Source organism: Chanodichthys erythropterus, chromosome 14 (assembly GCF_024489055.1).
Source record: "Chanodichthys erythropterus isolate Z2021 chromosome 14, ASM2448905v1, whole genome shotgun sequence".
Lineage (NCBI taxonomy): Eukaryota > Metazoa > Chordata > Actinopteri > Cypriniformes > Xenocyprididae > Chanodichthys > Chanodichthys erythropterus.
This window is the reverse complement of record NC_090234.1, coordinates 32,548,867-32,568,552: the sequence shown is the minus strand read 5'-3', so window position 1 is coordinate 32,568,552 and position 19,686 is coordinate 32,548,867. Positions and strand designations below refer to the sequence as shown.

The 19,686-nt window shown below is 37.3% G+C and overlaps 1 protein-coding gene across 2 annotated transcripts in view; it reads left to right on the top strand.

The window, feature by feature from the left end:
* The window catches only part of mao (monoamine oxidase), a 38,132-nt gene extending 20,765 nt beyond the window's left edge, over nt 1–17,367 (top strand). For both annotated transcript variants that reach the window (XM_067408986.1, XM_067408987.1), the window contains 12 exons: nt 4,225–4,329; nt 5,863–5,954; nt 6,043–6,184; nt 7,849–7,998; nt 9,660–9,819; nt 11,556–11,652; nt 11,761–11,814; nt 11,924–11,981; nt 12,061–12,158; nt 12,274–12,385; nt 15,117–15,179; nt 15,265–17,367. In XM_067408986.1, the coding sequence (XP_067265087.1) occupies nt 4,225–4,329; nt 5,863–5,954; nt 6,043–6,184; nt 7,849–7,998; nt 9,660–9,819; nt 11,556–11,652; nt 11,761–11,814; nt 11,924–11,981; nt 12,061–12,158; nt 12,274–12,385; nt 15,117–15,179; nt 15,265–15,420 (1,287 nt within the window). In that variant the 3' untranslated portion in view covers nt 15,421–17,367. The remainder of the gene's footprint in view (nt 1–4,224; nt 4,330–5,862; nt 5,955–6,042; nt 6,185–7,848; nt 7,999–9,659; nt 9,820–11,555; nt 11,653–11,760; nt 11,815–11,923; nt 11,982–12,060; nt 12,159–12,273; nt 12,386–15,116; nt 15,180–15,264) is intronic.
* The last annotated feature ends 2,319 nt before the right edge of the window (nt 17,368–19,686 follow it).

Genomic DNA, 19,686 nt, shown 5'->3' with positions numbered 1-19,686 from the left:
TTAAATTACTGACCCCAAACTTTTGAACTGTAGTGTATATTTCAGAAATTCACCTTATGTGTTCGCCAAAAGAACATGAAAGTGAGTAAATTATGACAGAATTTTATATTTTTGAAAATGATCCTTGGTTGGTGTTCCTTGGTTTGTGCAGTTTGACCGCGCAATCATTGTCAGTGTCAAGCCAGGTGTTCCGTAACAGGTTTTGACAGAATATACCCAAAGGCACTCATGCAGAAAAAGACACCAAGAAGAGACTATGAACACATGTAGGCATATCTGATTGATTTCAAGGCTTCATTTGTGAAGAATGCATCAGCATCTGTAAGAGAGCTGCTGTTCAGAGGCACAATGATGCTACTTGAAAATAAAGGAGAGGCTCGGAGCTGTGCTACATTTCAACCAATACCGTTATGGTCTGTCTTGCTACAGGCTGCTTCTTTGTACGTGTTTTGATTTAAATAGAATGAACGTGAATGTGTCTGTCCTAATGATTAATGACGATGTGTGTTTGTGTATGTTCTGAAGGAGCCTTCCCCTCTCTCCTCATGCCATTATCTCCTGATCGGAGCATCCCTGTGGGTTACCATGGCAGCACTCCTCATCAAAAGACTATCGCTATCAGGATTGAGGGGACACGCAGTATTTCTCTCTGCCTCTCTCTCTCACATTCTCACACCCTGATGTCTGGCTGTGTCTTTGGGATCAGGGGCGTTTCCCTCTCATTTCAGCCACAGAGACACAAAGGTTTTTGCTGTTGGTCAACCCACTAATTAGTAAACCACTGTCAATTTTCTAGCTAAAGGTGCAGTCACATATACAGATTGATATCTAAAAGTTTTTTTTTTTTTATTTGTTCTTCTCACTAACATTTAGATATTTAAATGGCAACAATAAAAAGGACTAGCTAGGTTAGCTGATCATCTTAAATGCCAGTAGATAACGGCATCAGTTCGTACATCCGTTAACACTTTCTCCAATGAGACCCGTTTTCCTGTATGTTCATGTGACGTTCATAAAGTTTTTTTGCAGATTTGCTGTGTTGACCAATAGAAAGCCACTTGCATTGAAAGAGACTTCTGTGTCTGTGTTATACATCGCTACACTATCAACAATTAAGAAATTTTGCAGAAACTGCAGGAATTTTGCTAATGTGACCGAACCTTAATCGTGATGGGTCACTAACACAATTATGCTTTAAAATGAATTACTACCTCTCACTATCTCGGCTCTGTTGACTTTAAGGACAGTGGACTTTTGAATTCATCCAGGGTGTTATCTGAAGACTTTCTGCTTTGGCTGAACTGTGTGTAGTATTATGAAAGAGGCTCATAGGGTAGTTTTATCAGCCCCTCACGTAGTCAGTCACATCTGCGTCTGCACGATTTGTTGAAAGTTTTACAACTGCTTTTATAGTATCACCTGTTACTCAGCAATCACGTATTGGCCTTAAGCCAGTATTAGCCAATAAGGGTCTTACAATGAGCAGACCATTTTATAATTAAGGTGAGCGTGCAGCCAAGGCGCCCGTGTAATCAGCTTTTCTATGTAATCCTAAAGGCCAGACCCAGTTTCCTCTGCCTCGGTCCAAGGCAGTGTTGTTAAAAATGAATACTAGAGTAATTTACAGTGTTTGCAACACTGTGTATTTACATTGGTGATTTCTGAGCAATGCTAATGTTACTATTGCAGTTAATTATAGTCACATGTAATATATGCACATTTTAAGGTGCAGTGTGTAATTTCTACACAATAAGCAGCACCAAACGGACTTGCAAAAATAATTGCTGTATCCTAGGAATGGAGAATATATCGGTTATCGATATTAGATGGGGGTTTTTTCATATTTTATTGGTTGAATTAGACATATATTGGATATTTAATTGTTCATGCTCATTTTTTCTGTATTTACATTGACATTAGTTTGGCCGTCATTTAACGCTCACTTAAAGTTAATCTTTAAAGCACTAATAATCTTTATACTATAACAATTTTTTCGTACTTTACATTAAAATTTGATGCTTAAATTCACACGTAGCATTTTAATTTTATTTCAGTTTAGATTTAAATTTTTTTTCGATTTTTTTATTTTTTTATTTTATTATTTAGAAAAAAATTGCATAGCATTTGAATATCGGCCATAAAATGAAAATAATTATCAGCTTATCTGTATCAGGGCCAATATCATTGCAAAAAATGCTAAACATTGTGCACAAGTGCTTATAACAACTGTTTATCTCTGAAAAAAAGAATGATGTTTAATTCCTGTAAAATGTCTATACTGTAACATACAGGCAAATAGAATGTTACTTGATGCAGTAGATGATACATTTGCGTTGGACAGGATGTGGTCTCATCTCATTGCTTGTAACCGAGACTGACGTAGTGGGCGGCAATGTTGATATACAGCAGTATGAGGTTAGTGATAGTAGAGAGGCTTAGGTTCTGCTCTGGCTGAAAGGATATCATAAAAGATGCACTCCATCTCTCCACCTCAATTCCGTCGCTATGGGAACAGACCTGTTGCTGGATGCTGAGCGATCTAGTGTCCTCTCCTGCATTGGTCTGGCAGCCTCACAAATGATATGGAAATGCCATGGTGCCTTATTTAGCTGAACATATTTACCTGTAGTGTTAGTTGGCTCAGAATGCAATTGTCACATTAAAAGATCATAAATTATAAAAGAGCAATATGCATATGCTTTTGTTTTTTTAAACCCAGCCTCAGGCCACAGAGACCATTATAGTAAGAAAGATGGGTTCAATTGCTAGAGAAACGTCATGCATGTGCCCCCTCAGTTTTTTAGGCCAAGTGTATTTTAAATGGGGAAAAAAGTATATTTGATCATTCCTGTTGATCAAAAACTATAAATGTATACCTTGAATTCAATGGGAGATGCTTTAGATACTTCTAGCAAAAAACATCAATGTAAATGTATAATTAAGCATTGATAATATAAATTACAAAATTGTCAAGTTGCCTTTTTTAATTTTATATAATAAGCTAGATTTGAACCATAGAATGCTAAATGAAAACAACCAAAACTGTCATATTTTTCTTTCTTTCTTTGTTTTTTTTTTTTTTTTTGGTCATGTTTTATGTTGTCTAGGGCGCCAGGTGTGACAGAACTACCATTGTGGGTGCTCAAAACAAAAGGAACATGGCATCCCTGCGTTGTTGACAAATGTTTTGCCGTGGTTTGCTATTTGAAGTGTTCAACCATTTAACTGTCCTACTAAGTGCATTCTAGTACTGCTCAAAAACCACTCTGGTTCCCATCAGATGTTTTCTGCGAGCAATAAAATAACAGGGTTTTCCAAAACGTCATTATGACAAAGGACAAATTGCTCGGAAGTGAACACTGGACATCAAACCCAGGTGTGCGTGAGAATCCTTCTAGGTGACGGGTCTTTGATTTTGTCTGCAGTTTTGACTAGGTTGCTTCATTCAATGTCGCAGCAACCTTTAGTACAATTTTGACTGTCACTCTAGATCAGGGACTTCATTTTAATTATGGGTTTAGCAATCATTAATGGCTTAATGTTGAAGAAGTGTAGTCAAACATTAATCAATCAGCCCAACGGTGCTCATTTAAGAGCCCCACAGCAACAGAGCAATCCAGGTATGAAGTAATGTCTGCATATAGTTACCCTATTGGCCAGCCGCAGAGAATGATCATACTGACTAAGCGTTTCCACTACTGTGAGAAGCAGGCGATGTGTGAACAGCTTGTGTCATATAGCTGCTGTTTGCCAAAGGCTAATATTGTCATTATCTGTGATTATGAATTTCCTTTTTATTGTATTAGCGTTATTTATAGGTACTTTTTCATTATTGTATGTTTTCTAAATGAGCATATCTCTTTGTCCTGCTCTTAATGAAGAAGATTGTCACATTTTTATGTGAAAATCATAAAATCTTACGGAGACTTGATAAGGTCAAGTTGTTTCTGATCTTTTGGTTGTATTAACGCAAACTGTAAAGGCTGTGAACAGAGGCCCTCCATTAACTTATTTGATTCCAAGCCAGGCAAGATGCAGTTACGTATATTTTAGGCAACAAAGACCGTTTTCCATTCCAGACTGCTTACACTTCTAATGATAATGAGGTCATGATTGCTATGATAAAGACATTACGTCAACAATGACAAAATCATAATTACAATTTTCATTATTTGGTGATAAGGTAGTATGTTTTTTTAACAGACATTGTTTCTTGTTTCCCAGGGGAAGTCATATCCATTCAAAGGGCCTTTCCCTCCAGTGTGGAACCCTCTCGCCTACATGGACTACAACAATCTCTGGAGGACAATGGACAAGATGGGAATGGAGGTAAAGGCCATTTTTAATCAGAACCGGCCCCATACTAAATCTACATTACAGAACAGAATACAAACAGGGTAGTTTGCTTCCCGAATGAATGGCTCTAATAAGTAAATATTTTTTAGTGACTCAGATACATACAATGCAACACATGTAATCTGATTCTTGAACCAATTACACTCATGAGTTGGTTCTTAGTGATGAATCAAACAGATACAGGTGATCAGTGTAGTCTGATTTCTGAAAGAATGACACTAATGACTTTTTAGTGAAAGCACGTACAGCACAACCAGTGCAGTTCAATTTTAGAGCAAATCAATCTGCAATCAAATGCTCCGAACAAACATATAATCCTCCTACGCTTTCCGAGACGCCATTAAAAATAAAGCATCCAAATGTTCCTGACACTGGAATCCGAAGTCTGTTCCGAGACACAAACCAGCTGTTTTTAAACAGGATGTGTCAAAGCGAACGCTCCTTTACTCTTTCATTTGTCCTGTTGTCAGCCGCAGCAGTAAGTCAGAAATTGAACGGGCATGTGTATACTTTATCCAATGTAGACAGTGTCGCGACACTCGCATCTGGTACAGAGAGGTTTCAGCCATTAAGTGACTGGACGCAAGTGGGCGGAGACTAGGGTGTGATGAAAAACTGTTTGTTAATTGGCTTGTTCGAGATGAATCGGCGCTGCGCAGACCGATCGGCATATAACATCAAGGTACCGTGAGAGTGATTCAAAAGCATAAGGAGTCGTCTGCTCTCAAATTGCTCTAGTGTTACTTTGATGCCATACGCCAATCGGTCTGTGCAGCGTTGATGCATCTCGAACAAGCCTGATATCTTGCTCTTGAGACAGTCATATGCAAATGAACTATTTGTCCATGTAATGTCACAGGTCCCACAATTCCCATTTTTGGAGTCCCATGTTATAGTGAGGAGGATGTTTTAATGATACAAAGATTTTATATGTCAAAATGATTTTTGATGACCCCTTTAAATGAATCAAACAAACAAAGTGACCAATGTAGTTTGATTCCCCAAATGATTTACATGTGTCGTAAATTAAATACACAGCGCAAGGAGAGTAGTCCCGTTTCTGAACGAGTGATTCTGAGTTGGTTCTTTTTAGTCAATCCAATACATACAGCATGACCAGTGTAGTCCAGTTTCCAAAAAAATGAGTGAATTCTGGTGAATAAAACACATATAACTTATAGCTTAGACCTAAATTGGTTTATAAAATTGTGCATTTTCAGTTGTATTTTATAAATAATTAATAAGTTAATTAAATAATAGTATTGTTTAATGCTTTTTTAAAGGATTTGTCTCCTCTAAATAAACTATAAAAAAAAATGTGAACACATTTCCCATGAATTGTTATAAATTTATGTTTTTTTTTATTATTATCTCGTCATTTGGCAAATGAAACTGCATTTTTCTCAAAAAGTTTCTTACAAATGTACTATAAGTATTGTTAATGGAACCAGAATCAATAATTTAAAGTAAATAAACGTAGTGTTTGATAGTAAATATGCACTTTAGATACCTAAAGAAGCTCCATGGAGGGCCCCTCATGCCGAAGAGTGGGACAAGATGACCATGAAGCAACTCTTTGACAAGATTTGCTGGACCAGGTACAGAGAAGGGACCAATTAAAATCAAGTATTGTTGTGGCATATTTGTTATTGACGGCATATCCTTTCACCAACGTATTGCTTTCAGGGCCGCTCGCCGCTTTGCAACTCTGTTCGTCAATGTGAACGTAACCTCTGAGCCCCATGAGGTGTCTGCTCTGTGGTTCCTTTGGTACGTCAAGCAGTGTGGAGGCACCATGAGAATCTTCTCTACCACCAATGGAGGCCAGGTAAGAAGCTGTAGGCCTGTTGCGTAGTTTGGTTCCTATGTTATCTCAGTTGGTTAATTCTCTGTTAAAGAGCAGTGTTAATTATACACCAAACATATGAACCCCCTGACATCCATGTTTTGCACAGCATGTTTTTGTGCGTCTCTTTGGCTTTTTCACCGCACCAGCTCTTGTGTTTACAGTATAATTACCATTCTCTGTGGGAGAGCGGGAGAAAGACAGGGTAAGATGGGGTGAGAGTGAGAGATGGGGGCTTTAGCGTCCACACACCACAGTGTCTTTTTAGAAATATTGGCAGTTCAGGAAAGCAGGTGTTAGAAATAGTGATATAAATCAAGCAGTAGCTGTTCAATCCAATGTTCCTGCCAAGTCCAATAGTCACTGTCACCATTTAGTCTTTACCCCTAATTTAGCTAACCACAGCTCTCAAAATGGGTCTAGTTGGAAGGCAAAAAGCTGACTTTCTGTGGAAGAAAAGGAAAGAGGGTACAAAAAATATTCACAATGCATATTCATATTTAAATGACGCATAATGCCAGGTTAGACATCAGTGATTGGTTGATGCTTTTAGTTCTCATATTTCTTCTAATTTCTTCTAGACCACTAGAGATCATCCAATGGTTTTGATGACAGATACAAATATTTGTTTAAATATCCAATAACTGATATTCCAAACCTTTTTTTTTTTTTTTTTGTCATTAGTTAATTTTATTTAATAGTAATTTATTATTGTTGTTATTATTATTAATACTGTTGTTATTTATTTTAATAATTATCATAATATTTTAGAAATATGAATAAATATACATAATTTAAATATGAGTATTCATAAAATATTTATAATTGAAATGATTTATAATAATTTTAATCTGTTAAGCTACATTATGTACATACTGTTAAAATTGGTCTGTTTGTAGACCCCAAATGAAATTAAATATTGAATATTGGTAAAACAGCACTGACCAAAAAAACAATTTTCAATCTTTCTCCGCCAGTCATAATGTATTTGCAGTATTTTTTCAGTCAAGCCACTAATCTCATATGTGTTAGATATTCAATTTTGTTAATCTATGAAGATGAATTTTATTCTTTAAGTAAGTTCATTTTAGTACATACTTATATATACTTCTCAAGAGAGACTACCTTGTGCCGTTCCTATTCACAGAACTGATTATGTAACATACCGAAATAGTGGCCACTGTATCTGGGTCACATATATAGCAGGAGCCTCCTAGCAAATGTGTCATTTGATGGTACACAAATAAACCAAATGACAGTTTTCTTTAAGTTAATAACAAACTGTCATTTGAACTTTTCTTATTAAAGAAATGGGATGGCATTGTTAATAAACTGTCATGGTCTGCCTGTTACTGTTCTATTTACACTTTTTTATATTACTAATGTGTCTGATAAGGTATGTGCATGGTGGACAGTATTATACAACTCTGCCATCATTCTATCTCTGAGACATAGAGACACCTATTGGTGGATTAAAGAACTACAGTTGCATGTCGTAATGTGAATGTTTATGGATATGACTATTAAACTAATCATACTTATTACATACAATATCTAACCAAAGTGCACTAACACTTTAGTATGATGCATGTGTGAGATATTTTTGTTAAGTCTGGAAAACTATTTTCTGCTGCCACATATGACAGGAGCGCAAGTTTGCCGGAGGTGCCAGTCAAATCAGTGAGGCGATGGCACGAGAGCTGGGTGACCGTGTGAAGCTTGGCAGTGCCGTCTACAGCATTGACCAGACTGGAGACCTGGTGGAAGTCAGAACAGTCAATGAGGAGACATACAAGGTGAGAAGGTGCACAAAACATTTGGAATGGACTATTAGCATAATGATTACTGCATAATACACGGTATATACTGACTACTAATGATTAAAACGAGCTATGTGAAAGAATGCATTGTGCAAAATTTCAAACAGTAGCATGCTACGCTGATGTCACATGTCCAGTTGTTGTCTAGGAAACAATAATGGAAAGGATGCAATAAATTGATAAAAATATCAGTAAAGACATTTATAATTTTACAATTTTATCAACATTTCCACAAAGATATTAAGCAGCACAACCATTTTCAACATTGATAATAATAATAATAATAATAATAATAAAAATAAATGTTTCCTGAGCACAAAATCAGCATATTAGAATGATTTCTGAAAGATTGGAGGAATAGCTGCTGAAAATTTAGCTATGCCATCACGTGAATAAATACAATTTTAAAATACATTAAAATGGAAAATTTTTAATTTTAATAAAATTTCACAATGTTAGTGTTTTTACTGCATCAAAATAAATCCAGCATTGGCGAGCATAAATCTCATACCGACCCCAAACTGTGTGTATAAAAACTTAATTTAATGTTGTGTAAAATGTCTTAACTTTGGTGGTCCGATCAAATTCTTCACATGGAAATGGAAGATCAACTCAAATACATTTCAGTAGTAGGTCACCCCTTATTTTGTGCATAATACACACAATACTGCACAAATGGTAGTAGCATAGTATGTTAGTCTATGAGTTCAGTAACCAGTGATGAAGCTTCCTCTAAATAGGCAGTATTTTACATTTCATGCTAAATCGGCTAATTTGAAGGACAAATGTCCTACTTTGAAGTATGTATCACAATGCATGTGTGTGTAAGCTTGGTGGATTGTTATCAGTAAGCCGCTCTTCATCCCCCTGTCCTGGCCACATCCTCTTTCCTGAGCTGAAAGCTTATTAAAGGCTGCTGTAGAGCTGCTTAACCCTCTGGGGAGGAACAGAACGACTATATTCAACAATATGTCCTTATATCTAAAACTGATGGATTATACACTACAGTTCAAAATGTTGGGATGGTAAGGTTTTTTTAATGTTTAAAATAAGTTTCTTATGCTCACCAAGTCTGCATTTATCTGCTCAAAAACACAGTAAAAGCCTACAGCACCCAAATCACCTAAAAGCAGCTTTAAAGTCACCATGAAATCAAAATTGACACTTCTTATTTTTACATTGAATGTTGCAGTTTATTGTCCGTGCACATTATTATTATTATTATTATTATTATTATTTTTATTTGACCATTATTTATTTGTTTGTCCATTTTGTAACGGAATCTCTTCTCTGATTATGTGTTTACTGGTGTGAGGGCGGGACAACCTGTCACTCACATTACATCACAGCAATAGCAAACCATCCAATTAATTCTGGATGGACTAAATCAAGTCCCGCCCTAAATTTTTCTTGTTCGAGAAGACGTTTCAATCGGATATACGTTACACAATAGGGAAGAAAAGACTATCACAACTTCCATTTCATGTCGACTTTAAGAATGTTGTTGATGGTTTATGGGGTTTGATCCTGCCACCCATAACTTCAACAGTCCTTTTAACAATAAACTATCTGAAATAACTTGTATTTGTAAAATGGGTCTTTTTAAATGGCTTTTCTCTTTTTCTCTGTTCTTGTAGGCCAAATATGTCATACTTGCCATACCACCCGGGCTGAACTTGAAGATCCATTTTAACCCTGAACTGCCCCCTCTGAGGAACCAACTCATTCATAGAGTGCCTATGGGCTCAGTCATCAAATGCATGGTGTACTACAAAGAGAATTTCTGGAGGAAGAAGGGTCTGTACCTCTTGCCTATTTTCCATTAGATTAAATCACTTTAATCACTTTAAAGCCATTTAAGATTGTTCACACTTGTAGTTCGGTTCTTTTGGTCCGAAAATAATAAAAAGAAAGAAAATAATACATTTAGCCCTGGTTCGCTTAGAATTCAAACTGTCATTTTTAAGACCGAACCTAAAGATACAAATATATATATATATATATATATATATATATATATATATATATATATATATTGCGACGGAACTTAACTGTTCTGGGCTAAATGTGCTTGTTGTATGTTCATATATATGATGGTGTAGACCTCTTTGGAGCAGATCTCACAATTACGTCACTTGCAGCTGTGCACACATAGTGGTTGCAGAAAAGTAGCGGTAGCAATTGGAGGAAAATGTGCAAAATCCACAACATAGAGAAAAACGTTTTGTTGTGCCTCTGGATGTTGGAATCGGAATGCAAAAAAATATAGTCTTAATTTTTAAAGAAAACCATCGTTGAAAACGTCCTTTGAAGCTAAACGGAGACGTTTCACAGACTGGACTGATGACACCTGCAAGGATTAGTCTACTATTAAAGCAGGAATTTGATGTAAACAGTAAGTCTACATAATATTCACATATGCAGTTCAGAGGGCATACATACATAGCAGTTACAGCATGAAATAATATTTAAACCTATAACATTTCACATAGATAACTTTTAAACAGTCTATACAATTTTTATTTCAAAATTCTGACTTTTTCTTGCATTTGCATGTTTATGACTCCCAGTTCGGCCATTATAACTCGCAATTGTGAGTTTATTTCACAATTCTGAGGGGAAAAAAGTCAGAATTGCGGGATAAATTGCAATTCAGAAAAGACAGGATAACGAGTAGGCTATATCTGACGATTCTGTTTTTCTTTGTAAGAAATGTGAGATATAAAGGTTTGCGAGAAATAAGTCAGAATTGTGAAATATAAACTCGAAATTAACTTTTTTTTATTCTTTTATTTCGTGGCTTCCATAGACTGCTACTGCTCAACTGTCATTTTCTGCAACCAGGTAGGCTCCGCCCATAAAAACATCAACGCTGTTTGCAAACACCAAATTGGTCTATTTTGACCAGCTAAGAACTTGTGAAGAGTTTACTAAATGTGTAAAGAAGTCAAAATAGTGGCAATAATTCCTCCGTTGCAACTGACAACTGACATCTGACACCTGTACCAAACTGTAATGGGAAGTGTAGCTCCTGAGACAAAACACAGGTATGCTTCAGCATTCTGTCCTTTTTAGGGTGTTTTTGGTTCATTCATTTTGGTTGCGTTCATATTTCAGTCAAACTGCACCAGAGTTTGTTTGGAAACTGTCCTTTTCAGGGCTCTCGGTCCACTTGTTTGGTGCGCACCAGGGTTTGGATGGCAGCATTCACACTTAATCAAATGAACCGCACTAACAGAGCAATTGTAATCGAGCAATCAGAGCAATCAAGTTCGTTTTAATTGAACAAAACTTGCCAAGTGTGAACACGCCCTTAAAAACAATCTTGGGACTGAAGTGGCTACACACAGTTTTAAAACGTAAAATTATATATAAAAAAAATAATTTTCTTTATATGAAATAAAGATAAAATTTAGATAAAAAACTGTTAAAATGTTGACTTGGCAACTAAAACTAAGTATAAATTAAAGATAGAATTGTATATAAATAATACTAAAATGACACTGGCTACACATGGCTGTTTTATTTTTCAGGATTCTGTGGCAGCATGGTGATCGAGGAGGAGGACGCGCCTATTGGTCTCACGCTTGACGACACTAAGCCTGATGGGTCTGTGCCTGCTATAATGGGGTAAATAAAGCGATGAGCTTTCTGTTGCAGGATGAATGTAAACTACTCACAAAATAAGTGAGATGCCTGAGGTGACAGAACAGTAAGCTGTTTCTTTCTCTTTTACAGTTTCATCCTGGCAAGAAAATCTAGGAAACTAGCAGGCCTGACGAAAGATGAGAGGTAGAAGTGTCTTTGTTTTCATATTAATACAATATGTCACTATACTTTGAAACTGTGACTTTGTGCTTAAGTGTTTTTTCTTACTGGAATGTTGTCAAATCATTTTTAGAAAGAGAAGGATCTGTGAGATTTATTCTCGTGTGCTCGGCTCAGAGGAAGCGTTACATGTGAGTCTCCAAGACCAGAAATCATCCTTTAGTCTCATCATTTTTTGATGCTAACTTTTCATGGCGGTCTCTTTCTCAGCCTGTGCACTATGAGGAGAAAAACTGGTGTGAGGAGGAATACTCTGGTGGCTGCTACACCGCCTACTTTCCCCCTGGAATCATGACACAGTATGGCAGGTTAGTGTACAGTACCTCCAGATGGAGCATCTCTGATTCAGCATTGTACTAGCCTGCTTTTGTTGAGTAAACTAGAGCAGAAATCAACATGAGAAGATGTTTCTCTCCATTTCAGGGTCCTGCGGGAGCCGGTGGGCAGGCTGTACTTTGCAGGAACTGAAACGGCTACAGAGTGGAGCGGTTACATGGAGGGGGCTGTGCAGGCAGGCGAGAGAGCTACTAGAGAGGTAGGATCTTAGCCTTTAGGGTTTAGTTACTGAGATCCAAGATGTGTTTAAAAATTGTTCTGCCTAAACTTCCTGTTTCAACATGACATATATCAAAGCAGGAAACGAAACTGCTCTCGTTATGTTTATTGACTTTCATTAGCATGCTCATAATGAATCCCACTGTGTACACATTCATCAACAAAACTTTATTATCCATAAATATTGTTCTTTTATTAGTTGTAGATTTTATTGTGTCTATTAAGTTTATTTGTCCTAGTATGGTTCTTGTTTGTACACTACCGTTCAAAGGTTTGGGGTTGGTAGGATTTTTTAATGTTTTTGAAAGAAGTCTCTTATGCTTACCAAGGTTGCATTTATTTGATCAAAATACAGTAAAATGTGAAATATTATTACAGTTTGAAATGTTTTCTATTTTAATACATTTAAAATGTTTATTCCTGTGATGACAGCTGATCCTTCAGAAATCATTCTAATTTGATGCTCAAGAAACATTTCTTATTATCAATGTTGAAAAAGTTGTGCTGCTTGGTATTTTTTATGAAACCATGATGCATTTTTTAAAGATAATTTGATTAATAGAAAGTTCAAAAGAACAGCATTTATTTGGAATAGAAATCCTTTGTAAGTATATAAATGTCTTGCTATCTGTTAACGGTCTCATATGTGAGGCTAAAGCTCTTTTTGTCATTTGCTCTAGATAAGAGCATCTGCTAAAAGCCTTAAATGTAGGGCTGCTCGATTATGGCAATAATCAATCAATATTGAAATCACGATTATTTAACACAATTATTGGTGGCGATTATGATCAAAGTCTTATTTCACCATATGAGTAATTTCAAATATCAGTGAAACTTTTTTAAGAAAAAGGTCAGTAATATAATAAGAACAAAGAAACTGATTACAAACAAAATAGACAAATAAATACAACAGAACGAAAATACAAATTAAATAAAGTGTTTTAAAGGTGCCATCGAACGTTTTTTTACAAGATGTGATATAAGTCTAAGGTGTCCCCTGAATGTGTCTGTGAAGTTTCTGCTCAAAATACCCCATAGATTTTTTTTAATTCATTTTTTTAATAAATTTATTTTGGGGCATAATTAGAAATGCGCCGATTCAGGTTGCAGCCCCTTTAATTGCTTGTGCTCTCCGCCCCCTCCCGAGCTCTCGACTCTATCATTGCATAAACAAAGTTCACACAGCTAATATAACCCTCAAAATGGATCTTTACAAAGTGTTCGTCATGCATGCTGCATGCATACATTGGATTATGTGAGTATTGTATTTATTTGGATGTTTACATTTGATTCTGAATGAATTTGAGGCTGTGCTCTGTGGCTAATGGCTAATGCTACACTGTTTGAGAGATTTATAAAGAATGAAGTGTGTTTATGAATTATACAGACTGCAAGTGTTTAAAAATAAAAATAACGATGGCTCTTGTCTCCGTGAATACAGTAAGAAACAATGGTAACTTTAACCACATTTAACAGTACTCAGTAATTAGCAACATGCTAACAAAACATTTAGAAAGACAGTTTACAAATATCACTAAAAATATCATGATATCATGGATCATGTCAGTTATTATTGCTCCATCTGCCATTTTTCGCTGTTGTTCTTGCTTGCTTACCTAGTCTGATGATTCAGCTGTGCACAGATCTAGACATTAATACTGCCTGCCCTTGTCTAATGCCTTGAATATGGGCTGACATATGCAAATATTAGGGTCATACATATTAATGATCCCAACTGTTACGTAACAGTCGGTGTTATGTTGAGATTCACCTGTTCGTCGGAGGGAAACAATGGAGTTTGAGACTCACTGTATGTCATTTCCATGTACTGAACTCTTGTTATTTAACTATGCCAAGATAAATTCAATTTTTAATTCTAGGGCACCTTTAAGTTTGTCAGGAAGATGTACTAACAGTGGTATTTGGATAAGTAATAGCCTACAAAAAACATTTGAAAAATCAAATGTAAAATAACACTGCATAATTTTACACATCAAATATAGATGAATGCTTATTAAAACTATCAGTAATGATGATTTTCCTTTTCCTTTGTCATTTGTTGTTGATTATCATTAATGACAGACTGCAGCAGATATATTAGGTTGTTGTCACTTTAAAAGCTGCACGGATCCATTATAATGTTACACAAGCGTTTCTCAACTGTTTACGTCTACTTAAGACATAACCCACTGTGCTTATGGGAATACTCTCCGAAGAGGTATTTTGACATTTTTGTGTACGCGTTTAGGTGCGTATCCGAAGTCCATTTGCTTACCCGTGTTCGGCTCAGACTCGGCGCGCACAATAAGCCGCCTGGGGAACAGCGTCTCTTTTGCGGCTTAATGGGCTTTTAATAACGCTGTTTAATATCAAACATGTCCAGCAGTTTAGCGACTGTAGACTGCATTTTACAACACTCACCAATTTGGCTGATTTGAATGTTGAGGTTTTTAGGGAGGAACGAAAGCACACCGCTGTGAAGGAAAGGTTGTGCGCTAGACGGAATGTGTCAGCAACACAATATTCGCTTATCCTCGATTATCTTGTTTTCATAAACGTTGGAAGCCGAAATCGAAAATCAATTGCGATTAATCACACAGCCCTACTTAAATGTAAATGTTAATGTATGTTTATGCCTGGTTTCGGATATTAGCATCTGATACTCGAAGGGAAAAACTTGAAATAGCTTACTATATGCTTCTTTCTTCCAGATTTTGTGTGCAATGGGAAAACTCCATGCGAGTCAGATCTGGCAATCAGAGCCTGAATCACTGGTATGAATTTGTACTTTTGAATTGAAAATTTTTTTTAAAAAGGCCTGTTTTGGATCTTAAACACCACTCTGAACCCTTTTTTCAGGATGTCCCAGCCCTGCCGTTTGTCACCACATTTTGGGAAAGAAACTTGCCATCGGTTGGAGGATTCCTCACGTTTATGGGTGTGTCTTCCTTCCTGGCTCTGGCCACAGCAGCAGGAGTGGTCGCCTACAAAAAGGGGCTCCTCCCACATAGCTAAAGGCCCTCCCACTTTCACACCCTGTTCTCTGTGACCTGGCCTTGTGATTGTGGCGTTCAGTCATCTAATCACAGCCACAACTGCCTGGGTATGTGGCTGAGTTACTTAGTTGAGATTTGACACACAATTGCTCAGTCATTGTTAAAAATTAACCAAGTGATTTTAATGGCATAATGAGTAGCTACTAATTGTTAATGTGGAAATCGCCCTGTCAAAGAGTTCACAAACTAGGTAACATTCCACAACCTTTCATTGCGTGTGTATGTGTGTGTTTATCACCAGTCTTATTGATTACCTCTGCTAATTTCAGGTGCTGTTCTCAGGAACTCATTAATTAACCTTCCAAAATATTGACGTAACTACAGAGATTAGATTAGCAGCTAGCAATGCATTTTGTTGTACTCTATGACAGAGAATATCTTCTCTACATCACAACACAGAAGCTATAATAGCTTCAGCACAATTCACTATATCATTCATGAGAGAAGCAGAGGCTGTTCATTTTTACTCTCGATTCTCAACATGCCATGACAATGTCAAATGACAATTAGGACTGTCTTTGTGTCTGGTAGTATAATGAAGTGAAGTTAATCAGTCATAGAGAGCTGATTTGAAGGATGTCCCGGTGTTTAATGTAATTTCTAAAAGCTGCTGTGAGTGATTGTTTCTGATTGAAACATATGAGAGCATTTGAATGTACTTTTACATATTAGATTTTTTTTTTTTTTTTTTTTTTTTTATGTAACAGAACAGTGTATACTTGAAATATGAATTTTTGGCATGCAACTATCCATTGTTTAACAATCCTCTAAGAATCCCATATATTAATATAGTAAAAAAAATGTTAAAATGTAATTTTTTTTTTTTTTTAAATTTAAACAAATGTAAAGGCTTTCCCAGTTTATCTAAATGGTTTAATGAGGGTTTTTTTCAGTCCACCAACTTGATTGATAGACACATGTAAGTGGAAAGTGTCCCTCCCTCACCTTTGTAGCAGTAACCTGTGCAATATTGTTTCCTGAACAATTATAATATTATGTATTCATTATATTCCAATTAAATATTCTTTTGCATTTCATGATAAATTTATATAAAAATTTAAAATGCAAAAGAATATTTCGTCATCTAAAGTTGCAATTAACTGAAAAGGAGGTAATGCTGCCCAAAACAGACAGATTTGAAAATAAAATGTATTGTGTGTAAAACTGAAGTGTGTAAATTTTGTTGTTCCAAAGATATATTGTAACTGTTGTTTGTGGTGCCTTAATCTGATGTAGTATTCCTCATTTCTCAAGTGCCTCTGTGCTGATGCGCTCCTCCAGTCTGGGTCGGTCACTGGCTGCTTTAGGTGATGGTTTCTAAAAACAAGCTCTTTTCACACAGTCATAACCAGAATTTCTTTTCAGAAGTCTGTGAAGATCTTTGGTTGATAAATCTGCATCGAAGAAACATTTAAAGACTTGCTGTGTGCTGCTCTAGCCCTCAGCATGCTGTACAATCGCTACAGCTTCCTGAAGAAGCCACTGATGATTCAGGACTGACAGAATCAGAGGCAAAGCCACTCTTGACTGTTGATTATAATGTTGGATAAGAAAGCTTACTATCCATGACCTACAGCTCATCTTTGTTGGTCAACTGTGAACTTAGTAACAATGTGGTGACTCTTTTGTCCTGACATGTTGTAGTTGCTGTAACTCCCCCACCTGGTGTGCTAGTGAATTGTGCCTCTGTGTTTGTGTGCTGCTAATGCTTTTCCGAAACCACATAACATGGCCCTGTTTACCCAATCTGTCATCGTCTGTTCCGGTTTGAATAGCTGCCCTGCTACGAACAGGCTGTCTGGTTTTGTGTGCGTATCAAAATGTCCAATGGTCTAGTCTTGTAATTGCATTATTTGATCTCTTTGTACAAATTCAACGACTAAGCTGATAATAAAAGTGTGATTTACCACCATTCCCTGAGTATGCCGTTCCTTTGTTATCTGTCTGCATACAAAATCCTCATCCGAGTCGCAAGCTTCCTGATTAGCGTGACGTCCTCCTTCAGGGGAGAAAACAGATGTGGGTCTTCCAGCAGAGGAGAGCTCATTTCAGCCGCAGCAGGGCATGGACTGACTCAGCCACTCATTTAAGTTCCTTAGGCAACATGGAAGTACAACTTGTTCTTTTTTTTATTATTATTATGGATCTTTTGTCTTTCTATGATTTTCGATTTATATACATTATTTCAAAATTAAATGCCAGAGGAAAGAAACAGCTGATAGATGGAAAAAGATGACAGAAAAGAAATAATATGGCTTTTAAGAGGTTCAGCACTTGGTTTAGCCATTAGGGGGTGCCCGTGTACCAAAGATGTAACCATAATTGTTATACTTACAGGGGTTGGACAGTGAAACTGAAACACCTAGTTTTAGACCACAATCATTTTTAGCATGGTGTACAGTAGAGCAGGGGTAGGCAAGTTCAGTCCTAGAGAGCCGCTGTCCTGCAGAGTTTAGCTCCAACCTTAATCAAACACACCTGAACAACCTAATCAAGCTCTTCAGGATTACTAAGGCCTTATGTAGCTCCGCCCCTTTTCAGCGCTGCGCTCGTTGTCTTTTGACTTCCGGTTTGTATTTCCACAGTGATTTTACGTATTTATGAATGAACTGCTCATTTTAAAATCTTCCCGGTCTACTGACATTTGTTAAGACCTCGGCTTTAAACATAACAATGCTCCCGATAACTTTCATGAACACTACAGCAGGTAAATCCACTTTACCAGCTAATTATTCTTCAATAGCGATGCCATAGAAATATACAGGGATACCGCTGAAACGGAAGTTCAAAGACAATATTCTAAAGATGGCGGCGCACTTGTTTCTCTGGTAAATAAGGTCTATAGGCAGCTGAAGGTTATTTTTTTCAGGGTTAGAGCTAAACTCTGCAGAACAGCGGCTCTCTAGGACCGAACTTGCCTAACCCTGGTGTAGAGCCTCATTTTGTGGCCAATAAAGCATCAATTTGTCTTGGGATACAAGTCCTGCACAGAGGCCAGAGGGCCTCTTCCAGAACAGTGGCCAGGCCACAATGTGATGCTGTTGGAGGAAATGTTTTCTGACTTGCTCCTCCAAAATAGCGGCTCAACTAATGACCGTGCAGGCTATGGGAGATGTTCAACTTCACTTTCATGTTCATCGAACCATTCTGTCTTGTTGTGTGTATTGGTGCATTATCATGCTGATACACTGCACATCCTTCAAGGTACAACGTTTGAACCAGATACACATGGTCCTTCAGAATGGTTCAGTCGTCCTTGGCAATGACGTGCCCATCAAGCAAAATGATATTGCTGCCCAACTATAACGGATCCACTCCTGTGTATCACTTTTGAATTTTCATATTTGGGTGAAGCCTCTTTGGGGCTTCTCCACAACGTAACTCCCACGGATCTGGGAAAGACAGTGAAAGTGGACTGATCAGAAAACAGTAGCCCACATGTTTCACATTGTCCACAGCCCGAGATTTGCACTGTTGGTGCCAATGAAGCTAAGATTTGGCATTGGCACAACTCACGAGTGACTAAATGTTTGGCTATAGCAGCCCGACCATGAATATTGACTCTGTGGAGCTCCCAATGAACAGTTTTGGTGGAAACAGTAGAGTTGAGGTCCACATTTAATTCCAGCTGTGGTTTTGTTTTGTTTTTTGGATACAGTCTGGGTTAGTACCTGGACATCCCTTTCATACAGCTTGCTCTTGCATTAACAGTAACTCCCATTGGATTTGATTCATCCGACGTGGTATGCTGACATCACCTGGATACCATAGCTCTCTCTATACACCACAAAGACTTGCTGTCCCGGTCACAGATGAACCATCGAGATGCGCACCAACAATTTGTCCTCTTTTGAACTCTGTCTCCCACTGTGTTGTGTGGATTGCAATATTTTATGTACAGCTGTGCTATTGCTCTGCACCAGGCCGTGCACATATAGGCCTGGAACCTCTATATTGGCCAGTATTTACATTTCATTATCCAAGTGTAACGAAGTCAGTAGATATGGGAAGAAGGAGGCGGAAACCGGCGAACGTTCAAACAAACTTTAATGTAAAATAAACAAAGAACAAAACGAAAGTAATGCCGGCAGACCCTCGCGGACGTCTGCCGGCCACACAAACATAATAAAACATAAAATAAAGTCCAGGCCTGGTCCTCTCTCGTCCTTCACGGTAGTCGCTCCTCCTTTTATGCTCCCGGAGCTCCTCCGTGAGGGACTCAAGG